Source organism: Sparus aurata, chromosome 21, assembly GCF_900880675.1.
Source record: "Sparus aurata chromosome 21, fSpaAur1.1, whole genome shotgun sequence".
Classification (NCBI taxonomy): domain Eukaryota; kingdom Metazoa; phylum Chordata; class Actinopteri; order Spariformes; family Sparidae; genus Sparus; species Sparus aurata.
Window position 1 is genome coordinate 11,338,774 of NC_044207.1, and position 27,087 is coordinate 11,365,860.

Here is a 27,087-nt window from a genome sequence, read left to right on the forward strand (position 1 = left end):
TATTCCAGCCTGAAACCTCCATCTCTGGAGTATTTGTGTGCAGGGCTGACAGACGGGGGAGAAAAAAAAGAAATGATGATTAAATTTCACAGATACAATCAACCAAAACAGAAGAGAAATGGAGTCGTTGGACAATGGGGAAAAAAAAATCTACTTAAATTGATTTTCTCTGTGGAAAACAGCCCGCCAAGCATCCACACGCCTGGACATGTGACAGCTCAGAGTCTTGCAGAGTTTACTTCTGCTTACTGAGTGTAGCATGGGGCTCCAAAGTGACCTCATAGCCGTCTTCAGGTCCAAAATACCAAACAAATTGATAAATCTGTGACATGGGAGTGATTCAGCCTCCTTTGTGCGTGTGTGTCTAAATCTAGACAATGAGTCAAGGCCTCATTTCCTCGTGCCAAGACTCCCCTCCGTGCCAAAAATAACCAATAAGGTACTTCATCTTAAAAATACACTTAACAAGGCTGTGGTGACCATGATTCAAACCCCCTAATTACCAGTTTGACCTCTGAGCGGCTCACCTTACGCTTTTTTATAAATCAGACTGAGCTGGCACCTGTTTGGTAAATGGTCCCGAGTTAATGATTTTTTATAACCCTAAATCAGATAAATAAATGCTCGCAGCTTCGTAAATCATTTCTATTAACGGCACAAACTGCGATTAAAGTGCGCGACGCGCCAGAATAAACAGTAGATCGGTGACTGCCCCGCTCGCTCCTTTGGAGAGCGCGTTCAGCACCACGGACAGAGGACGTGAGAGCAGAGGGGGAGGAGGGGGAGAAGGAGGGGAGGCTCGTGAAACTATAAGGTGGACTTTGAGGAATCGAGCCGTGGCGGAGTGTAGTGCTGGAGCCACATGATGAAGGTCTGATTGGTCTCCATGCTGCTCTCTTACCCCACCGGAGCGCAGCGCAGCTCCTCCTCTCCTCCTCCCCCTCCTCCTCCTCCGCCGGACGTCAGCTGCTGAACGCGGGGAACGCTGGTTTAAATACGGACAGAGAGGGAAGGTGTCTGCATGAGAGACACAGGAGCGTCTCTGGCACCGAGTGAGAGTGTGCGCTACAGTCCGCCACACAGTGGAGCAGACATCCAAACTTTTTCTTTTCCTTCTTACTTTCTTTCTGCTTCGTCCTCACACAGCCCTTCTCCCCTCGTCACCCCCTGAAACTGAGTCACAAAGTTTCCCAGCAACACAAACTTTTTGAACTTCCCCACATTTCTTCACTTTTTTACTTGCCATTTCTTAAAGAGCAACAAGTGTTGCTGGAAAAAGAAGAAAAAAGAAAAGAACAGCTTGTTTGCATTAGTTTTAACCACACACACACTCTCTCACACACACTGAGAGAAAAAGAAATGCCAAGGACACGTTAGCCGCCGTTCGGAGCGCCGTGGCCGCCCAGTGTGCCGCCGCCGTGACACCGGACTGCGATGATCGTGTCCAACGTGAGCCTGAGCGGCTGCGCAGGGTTCAACAGCGCGCTGTGCGCCGGACCCGCGGAGGGGCACCAGGGGGGAGGCTCACACCGGACCACCCTCACCCCGACGGGGAACCTGGTGGTGGCCGTGTGCCTGGGCTTCATCGGCACTTTCGGACTTCTGAACAACCTGCTGGTGCTCGTGCTCTTCTGCCGCTACAAGATGCTGCGCTCGCCCATCAACCTGCTCCTGATTAACATTTCCATCAGCGACCTGCTGGTGTGCGTATTGGGGACTCCGTTCAGCTTCGCGGCCAGCACGCAGGGACGGTGGCTCATAGGAGAAGTGGGCTGCGTGTGGTACGGCTTCGCCAACTCCCTGTTTGGTGAGTAGAAAGAGGGTCATTTCATCATGTTTTATCTGCTGTGGTGTGTATTTTTATTTGAGATGTGGCTGGACGATGGTGCGCTGCGTTAGACCGGATGACGTGAAGCTTCACATGGGCTCGAAATCGACGATGTAGGGAAATGGGTGAAATATTTGACGGTGTCTCTGCGGACAGCCCCGTCGTGATGTGCGACTTCGTGTCCGTATAAAACTTTCAGAGAAAAGCCTTCAAAAAAAGAAGAAAAAAAAAAAGGTAGCGCGTAGCTCTCGCGGAACGATGTGGAAACAGATCACTGCTTATGCGCCAAATTGCGACAACATCAAAACCTCTTTTATTCGGCCGTGCGATGAGGTTTGCGTGCCCGTGTGTACTTGAACTTCGTCTCCGGCATCTTTTGTGTGTCTGTTCCTGGTGTGATCGTCCTGCAATCTGACCGCTGAGGTGCAGATTATTTCATCATCACTCGTTGATTGTGGAGAAAAAAAAAAAAACACGCAAGGTAATCCAGCGGGGCGAGGGGACGGAGGGTATGCACGATGCCTGCACACACACACACACACACACACACACACACACACACAGATGCGTTGGTCCAGGTGATGAGTTGTAAAAAGCCAGCCCTGTGTGGCTCTTCACTGGTCATTATCTCCATCTGTGGCTGCGTGACACACAGTTGAATCACTCCCGGAGCTACACGTGCATCCTTGGCGGCGGCACGGGAGTATTTCGGGATCATATTTGGTGCTCGGCTCGCCCACAGCTCAGTCATTTGCTCAAATGTCATTAGGAACTCTGAAGCCCTGTCACGCAGGACTGTCAGCAGCGGGTGATTTGCCTGCTGCACCTCCTCTCTCTGTGTATGTGTGTGTGCGCAGCCTGCTATTAAATGGCTGCTAAATGCTTGTAACATATAGTTGAGCGTATGCGCCCGAGGCAGAGGAAGCCTCATCGCCGTTCCTTTGGCTGCCCGCGCAGGTCCTAGGACGCTTCAGCAGCGTTTGTTGCAGAGTAAAGTCACCCAGGGGAAATCTGTGTCGTGGACGGGAGGGGTTGGGGAGGTGGTGGTGGTGGGGGGGACTCAGGACAGGAGTGCTGATATCGATGCAAATTGGACACAATGATGCAAGTGAGAATAAGGTACTTACTCACTCACCTGGAAGCGGGCCAGGCTGAGGATGCTGAGCCAGAACAAAAGAGCTTAATGTTTTTTGGGGTTTTCTTTTTTGGGGGGGGGGGGGGGGGGAATCCTGTGGAAAAGTTGCAAAAAAGGAGTTTTGCAGTAAAGGAACATAAATGACAGAATAATATATACCTTGTATTAAAGGGGCACTGTGTAGTGTTGGAGGAAAAACTGGTGAACTTTAGAATATTAATGAGGTACTGATAAAAAAACCTAAAAAAAAAAAAACTGTTCTCAGAGGAGAATAAGGTCCCCAGAACACTGTTTGAAGCTAGAAAGAGGTGGCAGGGTCCGCCACACGTAAACAAAGTCGCACGGAATGGGCTTGCGTTGTCCTTTTAAGGTCAGTTTGTTCATTCTGGCATGAAAACGAAGCCTTCGTTTTGGCATATTTGAGATCTCTCTTTATTGATCACAGTTTCTTCTCCAAAACGACACACTGCCCCTTAAAAACCTAAACATGCTCTGCATTGTCAGGAGTCTTTGAGGCCTGATGTACAGATCTTTATCGAGCTAGCGTCCTCGCTATCAGTCCCACTAATTGCTTTAAAAGCTTTTCGAAGCCATCTCAAACAACCTTTGAAGACGAAGCGGGCTGAAATGTTGTTTTTTTGAAATTGCCAATTTCTCCTCTCTTTGACATCAGCACGGTGCTACCGCTGTGTATTATTGCTGTTCTCTCTTTCCGTCTGATAAATGTACATACTGCAGAGAATATACGTCACTTTACGGTTTGAAACCCACCTCTTACACTAATAGTTGCAGGAGTCATTTCAGAACCTCAAAACTGCTGTAATTTTGTGTTTCCAGTCAGAATCATAAGCCGTCAGACTTCTCTGCTTCACGCTGAAGGCCTTGACTGACTGAATCTGGTGAAGATTACATGTCAGAGACTTCAATCTACATGCATATGATATAACATCCACAGCATTAAAAGTGATGAAAAAAAAAGATATGTCAAACTACACAAGTGACATCCTTAAGTCACGTTTAAATAATTCATCATGTTTTTCATTACTCTGCCGCTGTTTCTTTCTCCACCAATACAGCCTACATGAATTAATCAAAGCCTCTAATATTCATGGTCAGCTCCTTTCCAAAATGACTTCCTAAAGTTCAGTGGATATGGGAATTCAATATACGCCGACTTTGTGAATGGCTTCTGACAGGATAGAATATTTAGTGCTTTTCAGAAATAGAGACCCCCAGCTCCCTTCAGTACACACCGACTGCACATTTCACGCTGGACGTGTCCGCGGTCCAGTTTGTCCAGCTCATGATTGCTGCACAAAGGGTTTCCCCTCACTCACTTCAGCGCGTCTAATCTCCAGATGTTTAAAGCCTTTCTGACAGTGGAGACGGCTATTGGTTACCACTCGCAATCTCAGCAGCACACTGGCTAAATGTCATCCTTCCTGATACCTGCTGTAACAAGAGATCTGGGGCATTTGTCCTTATCTACAGCAGGTTTATTCCCCTCGCTTAGCCACCTGCCCCAGAGTCCAACTGATGTTAAGCAGCATGGGGAAAAGGTGAAGCAGAAAGAGAACCTCTGAGACTGAACATAGAAACCGATTTTGTGTTTGTTGCTTATCTGCACCTCTTGTGACTCGTTGGACTGTGTATTCTGACACTGACAGCAGAGTGCGGATGGATTGTGAAACAAGTGGCCCCTGAGCAAGCCCTCCTCCGATATTGAGGCAGAGCACCCACCTTGAATGAGACGAAAAGACGTGAAGAAGAAGTCGATTATGTCTCTTTGATGTTGTTTCGTGACTCTTTTGTGGTTCCCATATCTTGTGTCTTCATAGACATTTTGGAGCACTTTGTGGACCTACTGCTTTTTTGTGGTTGTTTTTGCGTCTGATGTCTTTGTGGTCATTTTGTATCTCTTGCTTGCTGTTGTCCGTCTCTGTATTGTCGTGTGGCATTTAATAGACATTTTGGATCTCCTTGTGGTTCTTTTGCATCCCTCTGAAGTTGTTCTGCATCTCTTTGTGGTCATTTTGCATCATTTTGTTTTCTTTCTGGTCTATTTATAGACTTCTTGCACCACTCAGAAGTTGTTTTACACGTTTTTGTAGCCATTTGGCATCTCTTTGTTTCCCTTTTCTGTCTGCTTGTAGCAGTTTTGCATCTCTTTGTAGTCAAAATGCATCTCTTTGTAGCTGTAATGCATCTTTTTTTGTCTTTATGCACCACTTTGTTGTCGTTTCGCACCACCTAGTAGTCACTTTGCATCTCTTTGTGTTCACTTTATATCTGTTTGTTGTCTTTTTGCTCCCTTTGTCGACGTTTTGCACCACTTTGCTGTCATTTTGTATTTCTTTGTGGTCGTTTTGCGTCTGTTTGTTGTTTTTTCTGGTACGTTTGAAGACTCTCTACACCACTTTGTAGTCCTACCATGTCTCATTGTGGTTGTTTTGCATCAATGGCATTATGCAGGTGAAGTCAAGGGGGCCTACTAACCCCCTACATATATGCCTGATAGGCCAAATAAGTCATCCATGCAGCAGAGAAATGATCTGAGCCCGTATTCACAAAGAATCTTAAGGCTAAAAGTAGCTCCTAACAGGCGATTTTAGGAGCAACTCCTAAAAATAATGGGCGTGTCAGTCATAACTTTAGGACTCCTAATTTTTGAAAATAAGAGTTATTCACAAAACATTTTAAGCCTAAAAGTAGCACCTAAGTCTGGGAGACCTTAGACGTAGTCCAGAGGAATGTTTTGGAGACGCTAAATGACAGGGAATTATTAAAACAATGTTGGATGGACCGTGAAGGGATTGAAGTTGTGGTTGAGTTGGTGAGGGACGCAATAATGTCCCCAACCAACCAAAACAATCCAATAACGCCGGAGTTAAAATGGGACCTCAAGTGATTTAGAAATTATCACACCACGTCCGTGTTTTGTGCGGTGCATTCGCACAGGATAAGCGAAGTCTGTGTTTTAACTCGAATTTACTGACATTATCCCCCGGTCGATCACACCGGAGCCCTTGCTGGAGCAGCACAACGGTTAGATATGGATATTTTTAATATAATAACTGGTGAGCCTGTTGAAAGATGGAAAAATGTTCCTTACGGCATGCTGCCATGCATGTGATCCATCTAATCATCTTTGGAGATTTTGCTCTTCTGATGAGCCCCCTAAATTTGCACCCAAAATGCTGTCAAAACTTTCATTCATAATTCCCAATGCAGCCTCTGTAATTCTCGACTGGGAAAAAGGCAGAAAAAGGTGTGGAAAATACAAAAAACCTTAAGAAAAACAAAAAACAACCCCAAATCACAGAGATGCCGATTCGCACGGGACTAATATTATCAAATGACCTCTGTGTTTGGTGAAATATGGGTAATTTGCGGTGGAATTTTTAAATTACGGTCATTCGCACGGGATTAAGATCACAGACGACCTCAGCAATTATTACAAATTACTGGAGGTCCCCACGTTATACTAGTCCCGTGCGAATAGGGCTTTTGTCAATCGGAAAAAGTTGCATTCCATCAATACACAAATTGTCTTTGACGCATGTTACAATATACTGGACATTGTTGCGAAATGGCCCGGATCAACACACGATTCCCGAATTTTAATGGAGAGTGGTTTGACGCAGCTTTTCGAGCAAATGCCGCTTTTATTGGCAATTCACGTTTTTCATCGCAATCTTCTAATTTGTAATTTTTGTCCGAAGCATTTTTGTTTGGGGGGGGCGTGCACTTAATTCTCCTCATAAATACATTTCTTTATCCAATATCTTTTCATAGGCTTTGTCATGGGCTTGTAGGCAACTTCCTTATTTTCACTTTATGCATTACGTAGCCTAAATGACTTTTCAATGGGCTGCCCTGTCACTCAACAACCAATCACCGTTGTCACCGCTTCTAAGTGCGTCCTTATAAAATGACATCATCCATAGCAACAGAGAGTTACTTCTAGTTTAGGAGTTCACTGTTTTCATAACTAAAAGTAGGTCTCAGCGGCTTTGTGAATTACTTTTAAGAAACGACTCCTACATAAAAACTTTTAGTCCGATTTAGGAGTACTCCTAACGTTAAGATAAAAGTCTTTGTGAATACGGGCCCAGAAGATTTAGGTATGTTACACTGAGTGAGTCAGAATTAAGCAGTATAAAAGCCCAGCAGGCTTCTCCCTCTCTGGCTATATCAGGGCCACCCTGTTGATTTCCCTGATCTACTGCTACTATTTTCACACAGTACAGTTAACTTACCTAAATTGAATTTACTTCGTTTATGAACCTCTTGAATCTGTCAAACTTTTAAATTGAAAACAGACTCCGGAGCGCTACTTCCTCTTCCTCTGGGATAGGCTGGCACTTTCTGAAACCAGATTACTTTATTTCAGTCATATGGTGGAGAATAGGGCCAGCCAATAGAGCCTGGATGTACTGATTGTATCAACTGTCTCACTAACTCTGGTGTTATACGGAGATTAAACACTTTCTGGAGATGTGTAACACTGACATCCACAAGGAGCCAATTTATTAAAATCTGTCTGACAGGACTTTGGCTTCCACAAGCTAAAACAGAGCAGGAAGAAAGACGGAGCGCGGGAGAGGGAAATGGCTCGCAGACATCATTAGAGCCTCCATTGGTTATGGATGAGTAATTCCTCAATGGGCTCATAAAAACAGAACGAAAGAAAGAGTGAGGGAGGGTCAGAGAAAAGGAAAAGTGAAATTGATTGTTTCGATGAATAATGCTGGGTGCAGCTTTGACAAAGTGACTGTGTCTGTCTTCACCAAATCTCTATAAAGCTTTCCCGAATGATCGATGTTCGCTCAAATTAGAGGGCATCACTGTCAATGACAAAAGACATTGTTAGCTTGCTGTTAGGACATTGTATTCCTGCTCCCTCTTCACATCGATTTCTACTTTTTGCTCGCTTGCTTTTGGCCGATAACGTCTTAGATTTTTGAATGACTGAACAATTGAAGATCCACTGCTTTGACTTTATGCCAGGAGCTCAAACTGAAGACAATTTGTGGAGACGTTTGCGTGCGCGCCAACACACACTCACCCTGCACTTTTTCCATTCGCCATCAAGGTCCTGGCACCCACTTAGCCGCCTCACCTCTCCTGCCCACCTCTTTGCATTTTCTTGTCTATCTCGCTGAACTTTTATTGTTTTCCATTATACTGTGGAGGAACAGGAGAGGAGTGCATTTTATTTATTAGACCCTGGTCCTGCATGTCCCTGCATACTGTCAGCTGCCTCCCTCCAACCCGAGTGGACTCTGCACACAGTCTCTGGATTAACCTTGCACTGCTGCGTCCACTCCCTGCATACTGAAGTCAGATTGCCCTGCTGCACACACACACACACGTTGTCACACACCAACCAGCTCAGAAATGGACAAGAGTGTACAAAGGAGAGGAGATGCATATGCATGTGCATCACGCAGGCACGGGCAACACCTGACCTGAGTGATGTTAATTCGCTATGACGGCAAGAAGAAGTCTCAGCAGGGGGAGAGAAAGCAGAACAATGACGCTAACCCATAAAGGTCAGATTGAGTGAGTCAGTTAATGAGCCTGCGTAATAAATAGTGAATTAGAGACTCTTAAAGCAGAGGCAAAAACACATACTGTGGGTGAAAGGTGTCTGCTTTGAGTCAGACATTAGTGTGAATAATCATCTTTGTGCACAGAGAGCGACTTGCCACACATCTGCCATCATATAAAAGGTGTTTTTTTTTCTCTCTTTTTAACTGTTAGTGGTGACACAGTAGTTCTGTGCAACTGTGATGACTGAGATGAGACACCGCGAAGGGATTTTATAGAGCCAACGCAGCTTTATTCAGCTTTCATTCAAACTGTCTTTTCCCGGATACCGAAGAAGATTCTGTTCTTTTTTTTTTTTTTAACAGACAAATAAGACAGGTGCAGAGAGGGTGCATCACGGTGACAGACTCAGAACAGAGGTGGTTCTTCGTTTCATTTCAGATATTATCAGATCACGAGATGTTTCCCTTTGGAATATTCAATCCAGCTGAGATCTTGCTACGAGATGGTTGGAGGGGGAAGTTGGAGTTTAGATGCTGTGAAGTTGTACAGGTAGATATTTCACTGTCGTATTACATTGCCTCGAATAAAGGCCTCCTTGTCACTCATGTACTGAGAGGAAGATCCATCATCAAGGAGGTGATGCTTTTGTATTGAACGTGATGAATCATAATCAAATACAGCCTTTTTGTGGAGCCTCGGGGCAGAAGGGGACTGTAAATTGGTTCAGCAACATAAGAGCTACTAATTAACTTTTGCAATTTTGAGAAAGTGTGATTTGATTAGACTCCTCGCTCAAATCTGGTTAATGGACTCTGGAGACATTTGTACTCGATGTTATCATTCTGTCACCTAATCACTTATCGTCGGAGCACTTCCTGCTTCTGGTTTTCCTGTCACTGAGTTTGTACATCAGGAAATCAAGGAGTGTATTGTCTTGCTCATGAAGGGGTCCAATACTGACCTTATTAAGCAGTTCAGGCATTGGCCTGATGTGACATATACACAATAAATGCAGTTGTCTCTGCCAGTGCTATTTAAAATAGCTTTTGCCGTCACATTATTACTGACACGCCAGGCTGCCGACTATTAGTACATTTGTAATGCCTAACCGCATGTCACCGCACACGGAAATGATCCCAGTGAGTTCCAGGTACTGAGGTATACAGACTTTAAATTGAAGCTCTGTTATTCGTCAGTTTTTGGAATCAGCAGATAGGTTGAGGTTTCATAGAGAATCCTTATGTATCATGATAATAACAAGCAAAGACAGAAGCTGTATCCAAAGCGGAAAGACATCCTTTGTCGGTAAAGCATTTGGGTAGTTTGATGAAACAATCTCCAATCAAGGGGTTAGGGATATGTAAACTCTTTAAATCTAACTTTTTGCCAACTGCTGTTTACAGGGAGAGAGGAATGCCAGGCTTTCCTCCGTTAAAGTTAGGGAACAATCCTTGTCATGGTTAAATGAAGAATTACTCAGCTGGCAGGACAAGGCAAACCAACAGCAGTTTCCTGATACAATTCACACTGGCCTCCTCTCTCAGCTTAATATACCCCCAAACTGATAACAGAACTGTGGGGGAAATATTGGCCAGAGCTATGTCTAGGTGTCCTTTTAGGTTGTCTTAGCCAGTCAAAGAAGACTAATTTCTGTGTGTGGCCACCTTCATTGACCTATTATAACCCCCCCTGCTCTAAAACATACTGAGACAAGGGCTACTTCTTTCAGGTTGCTTATTGCTGTGCTTACTTACAACACCTGGCTATGTACATATATATATATATGTATATATATATATATATATATATATATATATATATATGTATATATATATATATATATATGTATGTATACACACACACGTATGTATATATATATATATATATATATATGTATATATATATATATATGTATGTATACACACACACATGTATGTATATATATATTTATATACATATACACACACACACATATATATATATATATATATATATATATATATATATATATATATATATATATATATATACGGTTGCAAAAATGTTAGCTGAAAGATGAGATCAGCCAGTCCATCTGTTGTGATGAGACATCTCTACTGTTTCATCTTGAGGACAGAATAACACAGGAAAATTATGGAGCCGAATGCAATAGGGCAGCGATGAGGAAATCATTTTTGTCAAAATATATGTGAAATCTGTGTGGGATTGGTTGCTATGAGTCGACGAGCCCAGATCAAACAGAGACACATGTGGGTTGTTGTAAAACTCTGTTGACTTTGTGATATTGCAGCAACAGAGCTAATAAAAACAAGGAGCTAAGCGGTCTTTGCAGGAAAAGCAACATGAGCACAATATCTGGGGGCAACAGACGAGCACAACACGCTGTGCAGAAGAGCCTCTGCAGTCAGGGGTCCTTTCAATGTGGTCTGTGTGTTTGCACAATGTGAGTGCACACAAAAACACTCAGCATAACCATTGTCTTCAATCACAGAGCTAAAATGTTTGTTTCCATCCTGATCTACTGGCCATTACTTTTTCTCCTCCTCACTTTTCAGCTTTATTCATTCATCGTGCTGAGCAGCCGCGGTGTTGCAACGCAATGAAAACTCTGGACCGCCTTATTAAAGGGGAGTCCAGTTGAGGTCCGCTTCAATGAAAATCAATGGACATGAAGAATGGCCTCTTGGATCATAATGGCTTCAAGAAAAAATAATGTACAGGATAAAAAGGCTGAAGGGTCAGCATGAACACTGAACTCCAGGCTCCTGCAGCTCTGCCTCTGACATCTCTCTATAAAAGCAAGGAATCTCTGTCTGTATGTGTGTGTGTGTGTGTGTGTGTGTGTGTGTGTGTGTTTATCAAATATCTCTGCGGATCAGGATCAGACTGACCTGAGACTTACAACATGGCTGCTGCGTGTTTCAAGGGTGTACGACTTCGCATTTGTTTGGACTGCAATGACACCGTTAATAAATTATTTCATAAATGCTTTACAAATTCACGAGCATTGTCCACCGAGCCACCACAGTCACGTGCACACCAGAGCCAATCACTGCAGAGCCCACCGCGACCCCCCACCTTGAGAAACAAGCAGAGTTATACCTGCGCGAGCTGGACCGGGATTTTGCCGGCGGTTCAGTCCCGTTCTGTTCGGTGCATCTAAACTGACTGTTGTGTATTAATGAGACTAAAAGAGTCCGGACCGAGTCTGTTCGGGTCTGAGGAGATCCGGAGACGCGCGAACAACAAAGTGGAATCGGAATCTGTGGATGTTCGTGTGTAGCTAGCCGCTAGCCAACCTACACGGCCCACCTTCCGAGGCGACGGGCCGGACGTACCGGCACGTCCAAAACCGGAGTTGGGGTAAATAATGTCCGCCACGCTTTTTCGCGAACATTGCTGTCATGTTTGCTTTGTGTCTGGTGCAGGAAGAAACGGTAAGAACGGGCTTTTGTCACGAAAGTGTCCAAGCAGCAAGTTTTGTTGTTGAGGAACAGGAAGTTGTGTGAGGGACGGAGGCGGTGATGCAGACAGCGACAGAGAGAGCGAGTTTTGAGAGTTGAGAGATTTGTGACATATAGCGTGTTTAGAGTGTATAGTTAGTGTGTTATATGGTGTTTGGTGTGGTGTGTTTAGTGAGTAGTGTAGTCGTTTTTTGTGCTGTGAGTCAGAACAAGGAGGAGACGGCTGAATGTGGAGCAGGCAGGAATGAGCTGAGGCATTGCCTGCATTTAAATGTAAATAGTTACATATAACTTTGTAAATTTCAAAAACTTATGCAAAAATTTAGCAAACAACAATTTATATTTGCATTATAACTAATGCAATTGGTTCATTAAACTGTTTGTGATTTTCACGGTAAAAAATAACTTTTTCCTACTCTGATTTTATGTTATTTTGTGATTTTAGGTCCATAGTGTTGATATAATATGTCAAAATAAAAAAAATAACTGTACAGTCACATATGTGAGGTTGTGCTGAAAATAATGACACCAAACAAGACAAGGTAAATAGTTCTTAAGGTGAAATAATATAATGGTATAATCAAAAGTTATATCCCTGACGTCCCACCTTCAAACACAACCTCATTTTGGCATCCATGAAAAAGCTACTAAACCTCCCACTTTTCTATAGGAATACATGCTTCCTATGGGCAATGCACTAGTACTGAGAAAGACATGCAGATATTGAGGTACTGTGTGTGTGTGTGTGTGTGTGTGTGTGTGTGTGTGGAGTAAGTGGTGAGTGAATCTTTAATAATATTATGGGACAAGGCCTTAAAAGTACATATTCTGTTTGTACGGTTTTATGAAACTAACTACCTTAATCTAATAACTCCCACCATAAAAGGGTGTTCTTAACTGATGAAACAGTGTCAAACTCAAGCTCTGACAACCGATCACTGTCTTTCACTTGTTTATTTAGCATAAGCATTCCTATCCAACACATGCTATGCTTGCTAACACCTGTACAGTAATCGTGCCGTTAGCCAGGTAATCAACTGAAATGACACAAAATAAAAACAAAACCACAATATTAATTAGGGCTGGGCGAAAAATCGGCAAAATCGATTAATTCGAGTTTTTGGTTTAGGACGATTTTTAAAAATGAAAATCGATTTTTTTATTTAACTTTCTCCTCCGCAGCTCCTCGTGGGCTCCCGTAGTTCATAGTCGGCTCCGCCCTCCTCCCCGCATTGACTTTCCACAGAGAAACAAATACAACATGGAGCGAGCAAGGAGTTCGTTCATAAAAAGGCACTGTCTCGTTAGTAGCTCGGTTTTGTGGCGTCAGACCTCGAACAAACCACCGTCCGCTGCAAAGTTTGTTCAAAGGCTGTTGCAACTAAAGGCAGCGGACCGAACCATTTATTTGAGCATCTCAAACAGATGCCTGGATCACAGTGGGACACTTGTTGTTCACTACAAGATGTACAGACCGCGGCAGCCCACACGTAGCTGCTATAAAGCAGCCAAAATTAGCGGAATTATTTAATCATTGTGTCCCGTATGAGAAGAAAGGGTCCCGGTGGACAGCTGTTACAGATTCAGTCACGTTGCATATCGCTAAAGATATGCCGCTAGTATTTACCGTGGAAACGCCGCAGGTTCATCCACATGCAGAAAATGTTCGACCCCAGGCTTGTGTTACGAAGCCACAACGGGGCATGATGTCTCAAGCCAGAGGAAGCAGACAGGCTCGTCTTCCTGGCCAAAAATTTGTAAAATCTACAAACATGTCATGTTTACTGTGCAATGCATGCAGATGTTTAATTTAGATTACAGATCTTAAGGGATATAAAATACTTTTTTGAAAACAAAGGCACCTTTTGCAAAATAAAGGATTTAATTAAACTATTAACACTTTATCAATACCAATATGGAAACTTATCTGCTTTTATAGTAGCAAGCAATCTGACATGTTAAATATATGTTCACAAAAGCATTTTATCAAAAAGGGGGACAGTCTTTTCAAAAGGATGGACTTTTTTATGTGAGTTTGAAGCTGCACTGTTTACAATAGCAGGGCAAATTTGGTGTAAATCATAGCATTAAAATAAAAACAATGCCTTTAACAAATTCTTTGTAATTTGAAGTTTGGTCTTGAGAAGAGAACAAAAAAAATCGATTAAAATCATAAATCGAGTTTGGTGTGAAAAAAATCGGAGATTGAATTTTTAGGCCATATCGTCCAGCCCTAATATTAATGACACAGACATATTTCCACTATATAATCAGCATACATGAACATAGTATTCAACATAGGTTGTAATCACATTGTATACATTTCTTAACTCACCAGCTCAGCTTCACCAGTCAAAACAATGGCATGCATCAAAAAGAAGATCCGGCTGGTTAATACATCCGCCCCAAATAACCTGCAGAGGGAATTGCTACCACAAGAGGTCGCTATGAAATGAACAAAAATGTGGGATAACTACACACCGTTCTACTATGCTTTTTTCAAAATGAACAGAAAGGTCCACACTTGGCCAGTGTAGAATGAGAGTCCACTGTTACCGTGTGTGTGCGCGCGCGCATGCGCGCGTGTGTGTGTGTGTGCATTAAGTGGTACCAGCAAGATAACAACGCTTTTTGAGATCTTCGCTGGTATGTTTCACTGCATTGCTCCTTACAAGCACGACACTACAGGTGTGGCCACTGTTTGTGAATTACACTGATGTTTATCCGTCGCAGGGCCCGGCACGTGATCTGAAATATAAGATGATTCCTCGATCACGGTCATTATAGTTTTATTATGTCACCCTTTTCACTTGAGCAAGTATTTGTCAAACTCGTAACTTGCCCTCTCTATGAAGCGCTGAACCATGAAGCCCATTTTAGCTGCACTTTGATTTCAGAAAGAGCCATGAAGCTTAATATCACAGTGACATGTTTTCCTCACTAGACTAGATGAACGCAGGGTGTCTGCGCATCCTTAAAAAGTCTTAAATTCATGTATCTAAAATTATTAATACGTCCATGTTTTGCACATAGGTCTTAAATTACCTTTAGTTAGGTCTTAAATATATATACGTTTATTTATCGCTTCCGTCGTCGCCTTTGTTTTTTTGTTTTTGTTTAGGGGAAATGTGTTGGTGAGATTCACAGTCAGCTCCGTGTGTTGTTCTTCCGTCTGAAGTATCCAGGAATGTAAGTGGCATTTTGCCAACAGCCCGGTCGGAATTGAAAATGAAAAAAAAATGAAGATACGGTAAACCTTAAAAGTGCCTCTTTCTTCGTAATTATGCTTTCATACAAAGGTTTGACTCGGGTACATTAACAAAAAAGGCCAAGGTTCCATTTGGCGAGAATTTCGTTTTAATACCAGTCTTGTGTTGCTCAGAGTGCACAAAAAATACATTCCAAAAATAGAGCTGACATTACAGTTTAGCTGAGCTGTAATGTTAGCTCGCTGAGTTAGCTTAATTAGCTTGTCTCCCGGGCCTGGTTCTAGGCATGGGCACGGGGGGGCAATGCCCCCCCAAATGCTTCGGCTGCCCCACCAAACCGACCCTGCTTCATTCCGAAAAAATAAATAAATAAATCAAATATATAATATTGTATCGTATTCCCATAAATGCTGCTCAGAGTAATCACAGTCCACGGCTCTTCTGCCAACAGAGCCGGTGTCTCTCTCTCTCTCTTGTACCGTGCATACAGTCAGTAGCAGCTTCTCTCAGTTAGCATCACATTAGATACTACGGGCACTCCAGGCTTGTTAGTTGTTAGCATGTCGGCTAGCAACTGCTAGTAGTAGCGTAGTCCCATCGGCGGCTGCTGCCGAGTTTGTCTCTGTCTCTGTCTCCGCGGCATGGGAAGCGTCACACGAGCCTCACCCACCCCCGCCGACAGGATTAAACAACACACGTTAGTGAGAGGGGACTCCATAACCTGTAACTTCAGGTTAGCGCCGCCGGCCACTGTTTAACGTTACTTCCTGGGGCCAGAGCCTCCGACAGCGGCTAATCTGAGGCTGCTGGCATCTGGCAGGGAGAGACAGGCAACCCAGGCAGGCACACACGACTTTCCAAAGCACGAGAAAGTGGTGCACAATAATATAGCATCAACCAATCAGACAAGATTTATTTATTTATTTTTATAGCACTGTTTACAAAATTGCTTTGTCACAGATTATAAAGAAACTTAGATTTTGCCCCACCACCAAATTTCCCAACCTCCCTTCATATCTACCACGATGAATTTGGGTATTTTGGTGGTGGGGCGAAATGTATGTGACAGATTGACAATCTTTAACATTGGCTGATGCCAGAGGAACCGCAAGCCCTTATGGGCCGGCCGATTATCACTCTGTTCCCTGTCTAGCGTTATTTAAAGGCTAAATTACAATTTAGTCTCTTTAATTCCTTCACATCTGTTGAAAAATCAATCTGATCACTAATTGTATACCACATACAAGTCTCTGTATCACACTCATGTTACCTTCTACAGTCACAAACTTTTACATCAGTCTGCGTTGTTTTGTAGTGAATTTCTTATTCAGATGTGCATGTTTGAAATAAAACAAATCTACCTCCATTTTTTTAATGATTATTTGTTTGCAAAAGTTAAAAATGAAGCAATGCCTTCTGGGAATTTCAAGACTGAATCGAGTGGACCGTGTCTGCGTGGTTGTTGGAAGTTGGAGATTGAAAATTGGAAACTGACTGAGATTAAGCTAGCAAAAAAATTAATGGAGGCATCAAGAGACACAGGGGGTAAGCAGAGAAAAGAGAGAGAGAGAAATCTGAGAGCACTGTAGGCTGACGGTGAAAAATGCTGCAAACCGACTGATTTGTTTTTAAAATCGAGTGCAGCTTCATCTAGAAGAGGTAAACATGGATAACAAATGATGGCAAGACATTTTTATTATGGAACGACTGGCTCTGATGATTTAGTTTTTTTTTATGCATTGGGGTTGCGCATTAATATGTCCGTGTTTTGGTGCAGTTTTTTATAGCATCACTGGGGCTCAAAAGTGTGTGTTCTTTCCGTGCGTCAAAAGTTCTATCTGCCAGTTGCGCAATATTTAGGTTTAGATTCCATTTAATATTAGATAACTAATTGTAATTGGGCATTGATAAAGTTGTCCTACATCGGGGAAGTGGAGGTGGGCTTAAAATGTAAAATGCCAATTACATTGTAACTTCAAATTTAAATAGAAAATATGTTAAGAGCCTGACATCAATAATTTGTTGGCCACAGAATTTGTTTTCTTCGTCAATCCAGAAAAAGAATTCCCGTTAGAGCTTTGCCGATGGAACCATGGCGAATCTGCAATTCTTACGTCTGGGTTGGCATTATAGACTGGTAGGCATACAAAAAAACGTCATCCCTATGGCACTCAAAACAGTAGCAGTTGGTGACCCATCAACATTTCTTACTGCCCCCCCAATCAAGGCAGTCTAGAACCGGGCCTGTTGTCTCCTGTCCATTGGTAGATGCGTGCTCCTAAGGTCGATATCTCCTAATTTTGGCAACTCACGTCAAAACAATCGAGATGGTACAACAGGTCAGACCTTGGACCAAACGGTCCCTTTCACTCTTTTTGTTCACTGTCAGCATTCTGTTCCTAGACTGCGTGCAATGTTACTTTTTTGTGTGTGCCCTGTCTATCCTGTAGGCATCGTGTCCCTGATCTCCCTGGCTGTTCTCTCCTATGAGCGTTACAGCACCATGATGACCCCCACCGAGGCAGACTCCTCCAACTACTGTAAAGCTCTGCTGGGCATAACCCTGTCTTGGGTCTACTCTCTCATCTGGACCATGCCTCCACTCTTTGGCTGGAGCAGCTACGGCCCTGAGGGTCCCGGGACCACCTGCTCTGTCGACTGGAAGGCCAAGACAGCGAATAACATATCTTACATCATCTGCCTGTTTGTCTTCTGCCTCATCTTGCCGTTCCTAGTGATCGTGTTCTGCTATGGGAAGCTGCTGTGCGCCATCAGACAGGTGAGGCACTGTGGGGCCGGGGAAGGGTTCCACTAAATCTGCAGTACATTCACTAAAGAGCCTAGGTGCACCTTCAGCATTGACTGTAGTGTTAAAGTCTACATTTCCATCCCAAAAACCATGATAAGTAAGGAGACAGAATGATTATTAAGCATAGTTGAAAGCTTGCATGTATTCTGACAAGCTAAACCAGCATTACATAAGATGAAATTTAATTTTTAGCATTTTGTTATTGACAGCCTCGTTACTATTTTTACCAGAATGTCTCCTTTTGCCATAAGTCATCTAAAGCTAGCAAATAGCTACATCAACAGCAAATAGCAGCTTTATCAAAAGTGCTTTAAACATTACACATCATAAACATTAGCGCTACCTCCTGAAGCATAGCCACAATAGAGTTATAACGAGTCAGTTAGGCTACCAGCTAGCCCTGGCCTGTCCTGTCATCTGTCACTACTTACTCTAATAAGTAAACAAAATGAACTCATAAAATGTCGAGATAGGGATTATTTTTTTAAAACCTATTTTCCTCACCAAAAAGAAGATCACCGTACACCATTGAGACTTAGGTCTTTTTGTTTTACTGAACTGAAACAAGGTATTTGCCTTGCCGACTCATCATAAGAAAGGTTGACATACATGACACACACTTGGATTACCGAGATACTTGCTAACAACAGCTAGCATGGCAGCTAGTTGCTACAGCAAAACATAGCTGAGGCAGAGAGGTAGCAAGTCCAGTATAGTGAGCAGCCGTGAGCTGGTATGCTGCCTCATATAGTTTAGAAAATACCTTCAAAAATGTTCCAGCACTTACAAATTACACGTTAGCTGCTCTAATCAGCATGTTTGAACGATGGATTGAATGAAGATATGTGATGGTTATTGCTTGTACTGACAAACACACAGATTTATCCCACAACTCTAAACTTCTAGCAAGCTCTGTGGAGCGCTTTAGCATCTTGCAGCTCTTTGTTTTGGTGCCCAACAACTTTATTGTTTTGATTCAATCACCTCTCTCATGAACCTCATTCCCAGCAACAGAAGGCAGCTGTTTTTGGCCAGAAATGCTCTAAAAACCTGCTGTACACTTCCCAACAAACAGCACACAGACACAGTTAGCACTAATGAGTAACATGGAATATTTAGCATCGACATTTCCCTCAGGATTTGGAGGAGACCAAAACAGAGCTAAAAGGAGAGTCAGTATTAGACGTATTTTGATCAGTTGGCATTCAAATTAATACTAATGTTGCTCCATGCCCACTGGATGTGTAAATAGAGAACTGTTAGCTCCCAGCTTCACTATCTAAGCTTAAAATGTAGTTAAATATCAGTGTTGTGTTAACAGCATGTTTCTGCTGCCATCTGCTCCTTAAAAAAAGTAAATCCACGTTCAATCACATCTATACTTTAATTGCCCACAGTTTTGAAATATGACAATAATGCTAAAATAAGACATAAAGCTTGCACATAATGGCATTATTGCCTCCATGCCTGCTGATTCAGCAGGCGCTGAGAATCTCACCATGGCAATCACTTAAGAGGAGAAGCAGCAAACAATGGAAATAAAACTAAATTTTGTCAGCTTTTAGATGATACAGTTAGAAATTAAATAACCAAAATAAAAGTCACAGCCACAAAATTGACTCATGCGCTCTCCACATCACAAGGGACAATGTTCTCGTCTTTATTGGTAGCGGTGTTCCAGACTGCCTTTGAAACAATGTTTGCTTGTGTGGTGCAGACTATGTGTCCTGGGTTATGAAACATTGTCATTGAATTTAGGCAAGTTTTACAAGAACAATAAAGTTTAAACAGAGAAGCATGGCATGTGTCCCAATAAGCCAAATGTAATTACATTTTTGAATAAAACATAATACAGTAGACATGTACCATGATTACATTCTCGCAACATTTACATACCATGTATAGAAATTGTACCAATTCCTCAGTAGCATGCTTCATTATAATTTCCAGAGCTAATGATATGCACATTTACACTCTATTTTGTTGTTGGGTAACCTATCCTCTAAACACTTTGCCCTCTCCGTTATTCCACTGATGTCCGGCGGTTTTTCTCCCAAAGCTGTGAACCAGTGAACCAAAACCTGCAGCTGCTCCACACTCCACGCTGATTTTGGACTATTACATGTTCTTTGTTTTTTTCACAACCCTTTATTCAAATGCCCATTTTATAGCCAAGCTAATTGTGGCTCTGAATTGTAAACTATGGTTATATCACAATAAAATTACCATCAGCGCTCTCACTGTGAGTCCATAAAATCAGAGTCTGGGTCTTTGTCAGTGAAGCTGCATTTTGATGCCTCACACCACACACACCATTGAGTCTGAATCACATTAAGAACATAATGACTATATTCAGTTGTTAAATATACTGGGCTCATATTCAGAGGGAGTTGAGCCAGAACTCATATTTATTGAGCATGCTAAAAGGAAACAAATCTTCACTCGTTAAAGGCTATAAGTAAAAGCTGTTTATCAACTTTAGTAACTTTACAAATCCCGTATATCTATTGCAGTGTTTTGGAAAGTTCCACATGTCCCTTTCCCTGTTAGGAGACCAGGGGTCCGTTTCACAAAGCAGGTTCAACAAACTCTGAGTCTAACCCTGAACTCTGAGTTGATCTACTCTGAGATAGGAAACTCTGGGTTTTCGGTTCCAGAACAGCTTATTTGAGTTAGTTTGATCAACTCCGAGTAGTTTAACCTGGAGTTAAGCACGTGCACCACAAGTATAAAAAGACAGCATCAATGGAGCCCCGATTCGACGAGTCACCATGGCAACGGGGAAGAGGAGGGCTACGTTTTTCATCCCACTGAAATTGGAAATATTAATGCGCTCATACGGTGAGTTTGAGCACGTTTTTAGAAGGAAGTGTAACACCGCTGCAGCAGCAAAAGAGAGGGAGACGGCGTGGGAGAACATTGGTGCTCAGGTCAACGCGTAAGTTTAAATGTAGTCCTTTGCAATCACAATAATATTACAGGGGGAAACTTGAGTGGTAGCCTATTAATTTATTTAATTTAGGTGCAATCCAGCGGGGGAGAAGCGCACTTGGCTGCAGCTTAAGATGAAACATAAAAACATTAGACCTCGGCATAATCTCATGGGGGTACCTCATTTTGATCATGTTTTACATTGTAAAGTAAATATTAAGTGGCTGTTTGACTGTACAGTTGTTTTATCCCCAACATAATGCTGTTTTCACACATATAAATGTCTTCTCATCTATATCATGTTCTGTTAAATAATTAAGCCTATTTAAACTAACACAGACTTCTACTCAGCCAACAGAAAGAAAGCAGATGCCTGTAAAACGGGTCGTGGCCCAGCACCACCACCTCTAACGGAGGCAGAGGAGCTGAAAATGATAAAGATGGGTAATAGCTGTTTCAGGGCGAGGCACACTTTTCTGACCGCTCTGCATACAGTTGCCTTGCTCAAGTGCTCTGCATCTCCGATGTTGTATAAAAAAACTCCCATTTGCAAAAAACGCAGCGCAACACACAATATCTGCTGGGATGTGAGAGCATGACCTCGGTTGGTAATGTTGGAAATGTAAGGACGGATTAGGTTGTGTATGTAAATGATGGACTGTGACGTGAAACGGTACCGCTCAAAAAGATAATTGTCTGGAAATGCAAGAACATCTATGCGCGGTCTGATAATCATCTCCCGACGAATATTTAATTCTCTGCACAGTAGGCTAATGCTGCACCTTCATCCACTGGATCATTATCAAAAGGACATGCCATGTGAAAATAGTCGCCACCTAATATAACTTCTAATGTAGGCCTACTGACTGATTTTTGCAATGATCAATGAGAACTATACTACGGCAAAATTCGCCTGCTGACTGGATGAATGAGGAAATCAAATACCGTGTGGGGCTGAAAGAGGGCGGAGACAGAGAGAAACTCGAGGTTTGTTTAGAAAAACCTGGTCCCAACCAGGTTAGGTTCAGAGAGTATGTTACTATGGTGACTGACCGAGAGCTTAAGTTACCTCTCTCTGTGAAACAGGCTAGAGTTACCCCTCTTTCTCTGGTTTGAGTTACCTCCCTTTGTGAAACGGAAAACTCAGAGTTTCCCTCATTTCAGGGTTAACAGACTCAGAGTTTTCACTAAACCTGCTTTGTGAAACGGACCCCAGGAGATAGTGTTAAGGCCGAGGCATGTGAGCGCACGGGATGATAGATGCTCTCTGCCAGCCACTTTGGTGGTGGTGGAGTTGCAGGCGAGAAGGCTGATCTTGGGACAATTCTCAGCCATGATTGTGGCAACAAAATCCAAAACAAAGTCTGGACACTTCCGGTCGTGTTTATGTGGTCCAAAGATTTTATGCCAAAACATGATCATTTCCTAACCCTAAGCAAGTGGGGTTTTAAATCCACACATCGTCACAGTGACAGGGAAAATGTTGCATTGTTGTAGCGAAAGGTCCTGAATTGAGTCCGTCACAGCTAACATGTTCTGCAGTCATAAACCAAACTATTGTGACTCGTACAACTTGTCAGATAATGCACAGATTTCCTACCACTCATTGCCAAAAATGTAAAAATAGGCTGCATTCACATAAAAAAATGTTTAATTTGTTAAATTGCAGATATTGTATTCTGTATTTCCTGAAGTTAGGTAACATCAAAGAAATGTAATTTTCCCCTGCTGTAGGGACACATAAACTAACAGGAAATGTGGCTGAAAATATATTCTATGTTTTTAATTGAGATGTGCCGACAGTCCATTTGCAGATGTGGTGCTTATATAAGCAGTGTAAAATAATGTTGGGTGACGCACAGAGATGAATTCAAGGATCTTGTAAATTAAGTTATTCATCCATGTATTGTTAAAGATATAATATGTAACATTTATGCCTTACTTTGCTTTCACAGTAGATTTTCCGAGAAAAAAAAACAAAAACAAAACGGCTGTAATTATACTTTTGCAGTGCATGATGGATAATAAGCTGGCCTATTACAGTAAGCTACTGTGAATTTGAATTTGAGCAGTATGCTTAAACGACAAAGCAACAATGTGGTACATTACAAGGAAATACTGTAATAAGAGTACAGCTCTATGCAGTAATTTAGCAATATAATACTGTACTTTTACAACAAGATGCACATGTTAGCATGCTAAAAGGCCAACAAGAAGTGAACAGGCTGACATGCTAACAGGCTAGCATGCGAACAGGCTAGCTTATTAACAGGCTAAAAGGCTTACATGCGAATGGAATAACATGCTAACAACCAACATGCCAGGGTTAATGTGAAAGGGGGTAGGGTTATGTAATATTACTGTAAATTTACCATATATTTGTATATTACAGACTACAGATGCTTTAACTGCCAAAATATTTGCTGTAAAAGTTACAGTAGTACTTTTTACAGCGTATATGATCCCAAATGTTTCCAACAAGGTAAAAAGCCAGACATATTTATATAATGTACATTTACTCAAGGTAATGGTGCATTTCATTTGGCCACCTTTCGCTTAAACTTGTGGAAGACAGGCAGAGTGAGGAAGGAAGTCTGCAAACGAGACTAACCTGAAGGTAAATATGATTTTAAAGGTTGAGGTAATGACCATGAACACAGCGTCCCAACTCTGGAGTTGGGGCTGGATAAAACACTGCATATATACATAAAGAAGATATGCAACTTCTCTGCAGGTTTACCACTGTTTAAAAAAATCTAAAACTCCAACATGTCATTATGATCTAATAAAGAAACAGCGACATCACACTCAGTTTAGGAAGCATCATAAATCACTCTTAAGTCCTGCTCTTTGTTGGAGAGTTTTAATCCCAGGATCACTATCACCTTAATGCCCACAAGTGATTCCGAGATGCATAATGAATGCAGACGCAGATTATATGCATCAAATATTCAGCCGTAGATGTCTGCAGCGAGGTGAGGAGGACAACTGATCATCCAGAGGAGTTGTTGTGGGATTTGCCCCCCCACTCCCTCACGGCTGTGAACTGTAGCATGAGCTAACCAATGTTACCGATTGACTGGAAGAATATGAGGGGAGACAGTGTGGAAGCCCCAAATGCACGCACACACACACACGCACGCACGCATGCATGCATGCACACACACACACACACACACACACACACACACACACACGCACACACACACTCACACACACACACACACACAGCAGCACAGTTTGCAAGAACAGGTCCCAGAGCATTTTTTCCAGGGCTAAAACTCGCAATCACACTCTGTGAGCATCATCATGTCTTCTCAGGTAAACAGTATCAGTGCAGTATGTGTGTGTGTGTTTTTTGCTTGCGTGTGTGCGTGAGCATGCTTGTACCCCTCTGATAAACTGCTCAGCAGCCGTGTGTGTTTACTGACACCACAATGACCAAAGATGAATAACAATCAGTCCAGTAACAACAATGTGGCTCTTCCTTCTTCCTCTCTTTATCATTTTGCATCGGTTTCTTTCACTTTGTTCTTATTCTGTCGTCCTCTTTTACACTTCATCTATTTGCCATCTTTCATCACCAGACAACATAAGCAGTTCTCTGAATGGATGAAGAAGGTGGCAGGACAAGAAATAGTGTTTAATTGTTTTTCTTTCTTTGTCTTTGTCAGACTTCCCCTCCCCTCTCCCTCTCTTCCTCACAAACTATTTCTCTCACATATCTATTATATGTCGGCTTCAGCCCCTTTGTCCTGTTTTCTCGTCCTTTGTCCCCTCTGTATGCAGAACTGCATGTGAATACTTTATCTTTGCACATTTTATTGGCTCCTCATGTTGTTTAGGGTCATTCTTCTCCTACTGAAAGCGCTATGTACAGCAAGTCTATAGTTTAATTGTCAGGTCATATCAGGTATCACCAGCTGGGACAGATAGAAGAAGCTGAGCAACTTATCCACGTTTAGCTGAAACTGAACTCCCCAATCTAATAAAGTGAGGAGGAGTCCACATGTGGAAGACTGAGTCACCATTGGGGTTTGGTCCAAATTGATTCTGCTGCCTCGTCCTCATCCACTATACACCCAGCCATCAGAGATGAGACAAGACACAAAGCTCAGTAGGATTTGGCTCTCTACATTATAAATTATAATAAAATCAGCGACCTATCTCTATCAGTTCAAAACTGTTTCGGAACTAGTTCAGCATCGTGTTTTACATTGCCATGGTAGGTTTCTTCAAAGAGTGAACACAGACAGACGGACAGAGAGACAGACAGACAGACAGAGCTCTTTCTCTGTGAGGGGAAATTGAGGTGAGAGAGGCGAGTCTGTACTCGCACTTCAGTCAGATAAGGTGTGGAAGAAAATGAACCCGCCATTTTGCCAGTCTCTGGTGATCAGAGATGTATTGAATCCAGGGTGGTCAACACATTCCCACTTCCAACTCGTTAAGTAGGGGTAGGTCAGTTGCCTTAGGTGTCATTCGGACCTAATCAAGAGTTGAAGCGATCATTTGCAGGGTTGTGTGACACGTGTGAGTGTCATTCCATGGCTCATTTGTGTGATGTTACGCCCTGAACTTCCACCCCGGCTAATCCATAGGGTGGTGGTAATGCATCTATGTTACTTTGCTATGAGCATCCTGATCCTAGTGACCATTTTGACAGATTAAGAAGTGATAGTAAACAACCAGGCTGTGAGAAGTACCGTTACGGTGTGTTTAAACTGGGGCCCAAGGCCAAACTATGTGATTACAAGTAAAACATAACTTGAACCTGACCCTCATCCTCAGAGAGATATGTGACTTCAGATAAGACAACAAAAAAACAGTTGGAAGATGTCAAAGGGGAAATCACAAAGACTAATGCAAGGCTGGACAAGGCTGAAACAAGGATTGTGGAAAACGAAGAGAGGCTGCAAAATGCGGAAGAGGTATTAGCAGAAATGCTAAAGCTACAGGGGCAGCTCCAGTCAAAGTTGGCAGACCAAGGGGAGCGCGCACGAAGGAAAATGTGAGGATATATGGAGTACTTGAAGGTGCAGACGATGGGCCTAGAGCAATGATCCCCTTCGTGGATAAGCTGCTTAAAGAGAACCTCGAAATACCGGACACGAAGGATCTACAGATAGAGAGAGCCCACGAGCATTAGTACCGCAACCCCCGACAGGTGCCCAGATCAGGTCCATCCTTGTTAAATTCCTCAGTTTCAGAATTAATTAGAAGTGGTAAAACTAGCATGGCAAAAGAAAGGGTTCAGGTAGAGAAATTGCAAAATCAACCCCGACCATCATTATGCACCGTTTATCCTGGCCAGGCGAGGGGAATACAAGGAGGCACGGAGGGCTCTGAAAGAAAAAGACATAAAGTTCCAGACCCGGTATATGGCACGGCTGAGAGTCTACCATGAGGATGGGATAAACCTACAATATGGTGGAAGAGGCAACGTCGGACCTGGCAGACTGGGGATTGCCTGTAAATTATTGCACAGCCAGTGTCTCTTCTCGAGAGGATCCAGCGGGGTACATGGCAGCCAGTGAGGGCTCTGTGCACAACGCGGCCGGTGGAGCACCGGGATACAAGGAAAAGTATTCAGACCCGATCAAACAGACAGTGACTAATTTGAAGTGTAAAAGTACATGTGGAATGTGTCGACTCCCGAGCAGGTAAAAACTGAAAATTATAATGAAGCTATAATCATGACGAAACAACTTCCTGTATTGGGTCGAGAAACTAGAGAGTGTTTTTTCTGTTCATGGCTGTTGAGACAGCGGAGGGCCCTCTAATCCAATTGAGAGAAGCGAGAAAGAAAAAGCACAGATAGCCTTCCTTCAGGAGACTCTCATGAGTCAATCAGAGCATGCAGAACTGCAAAAAACTGGGTTTTAGACAGGTTTTCTCTTCTCCCTTTAAGTCAGGCCACAAGAGCGGAGTTGCTATCCTTATATCAGGTGCACTTGCCTATGAACACATATCGGAGACTGTGTATGATGGGGGAAGATTTATTAAGATCTCAGGGAGAATAGAGGGGTCTGTAATAACATCACTGAATGTTTACGCTCCACTGGGAAGTGATGGGTTATTCTATAGATGTGTCTTTGACCTAATGGTTAACTCTAAGTGTGTGATGATATGCGAGGGGGATTTTAACATTAGGC

At 42.8% G+C, this 27,087-nt stretch overlaps 1 protein-coding gene across 2 annotated transcripts in view; it reads left to right on the forward strand.

Annotated features, from left to right (window-relative positions):
* The first annotated feature begins 827 nt into the window (after positions 1-827).
* Positions 828-27,087, forward strand: part of LOC115571954 (vertebrate ancient opsin-like) — an 88,783-nt gene continuing 62,523 nt past the window's right edge. Inside the window, exons 1-2 of one of the 2 annotated variants that reach the window (XR_003982008.1) lie at positions 828-1,807; positions 17,643-17,971. Coding sequence is in view for 1 of the 2 variants with exons in the window: in XM_030401642.1 (XP_030257502.1) it covers positions 1,435-1,807; positions 17,643-17,971 (702 nt within the window). In the remaining variant the exon portion in view is untranslated. The remainder of the gene's footprint in view (positions 1,808-17,642; positions 17,972-27,087) is intronic. The other variant, XM_030401642.1, reaches the window with a different exon arrangement.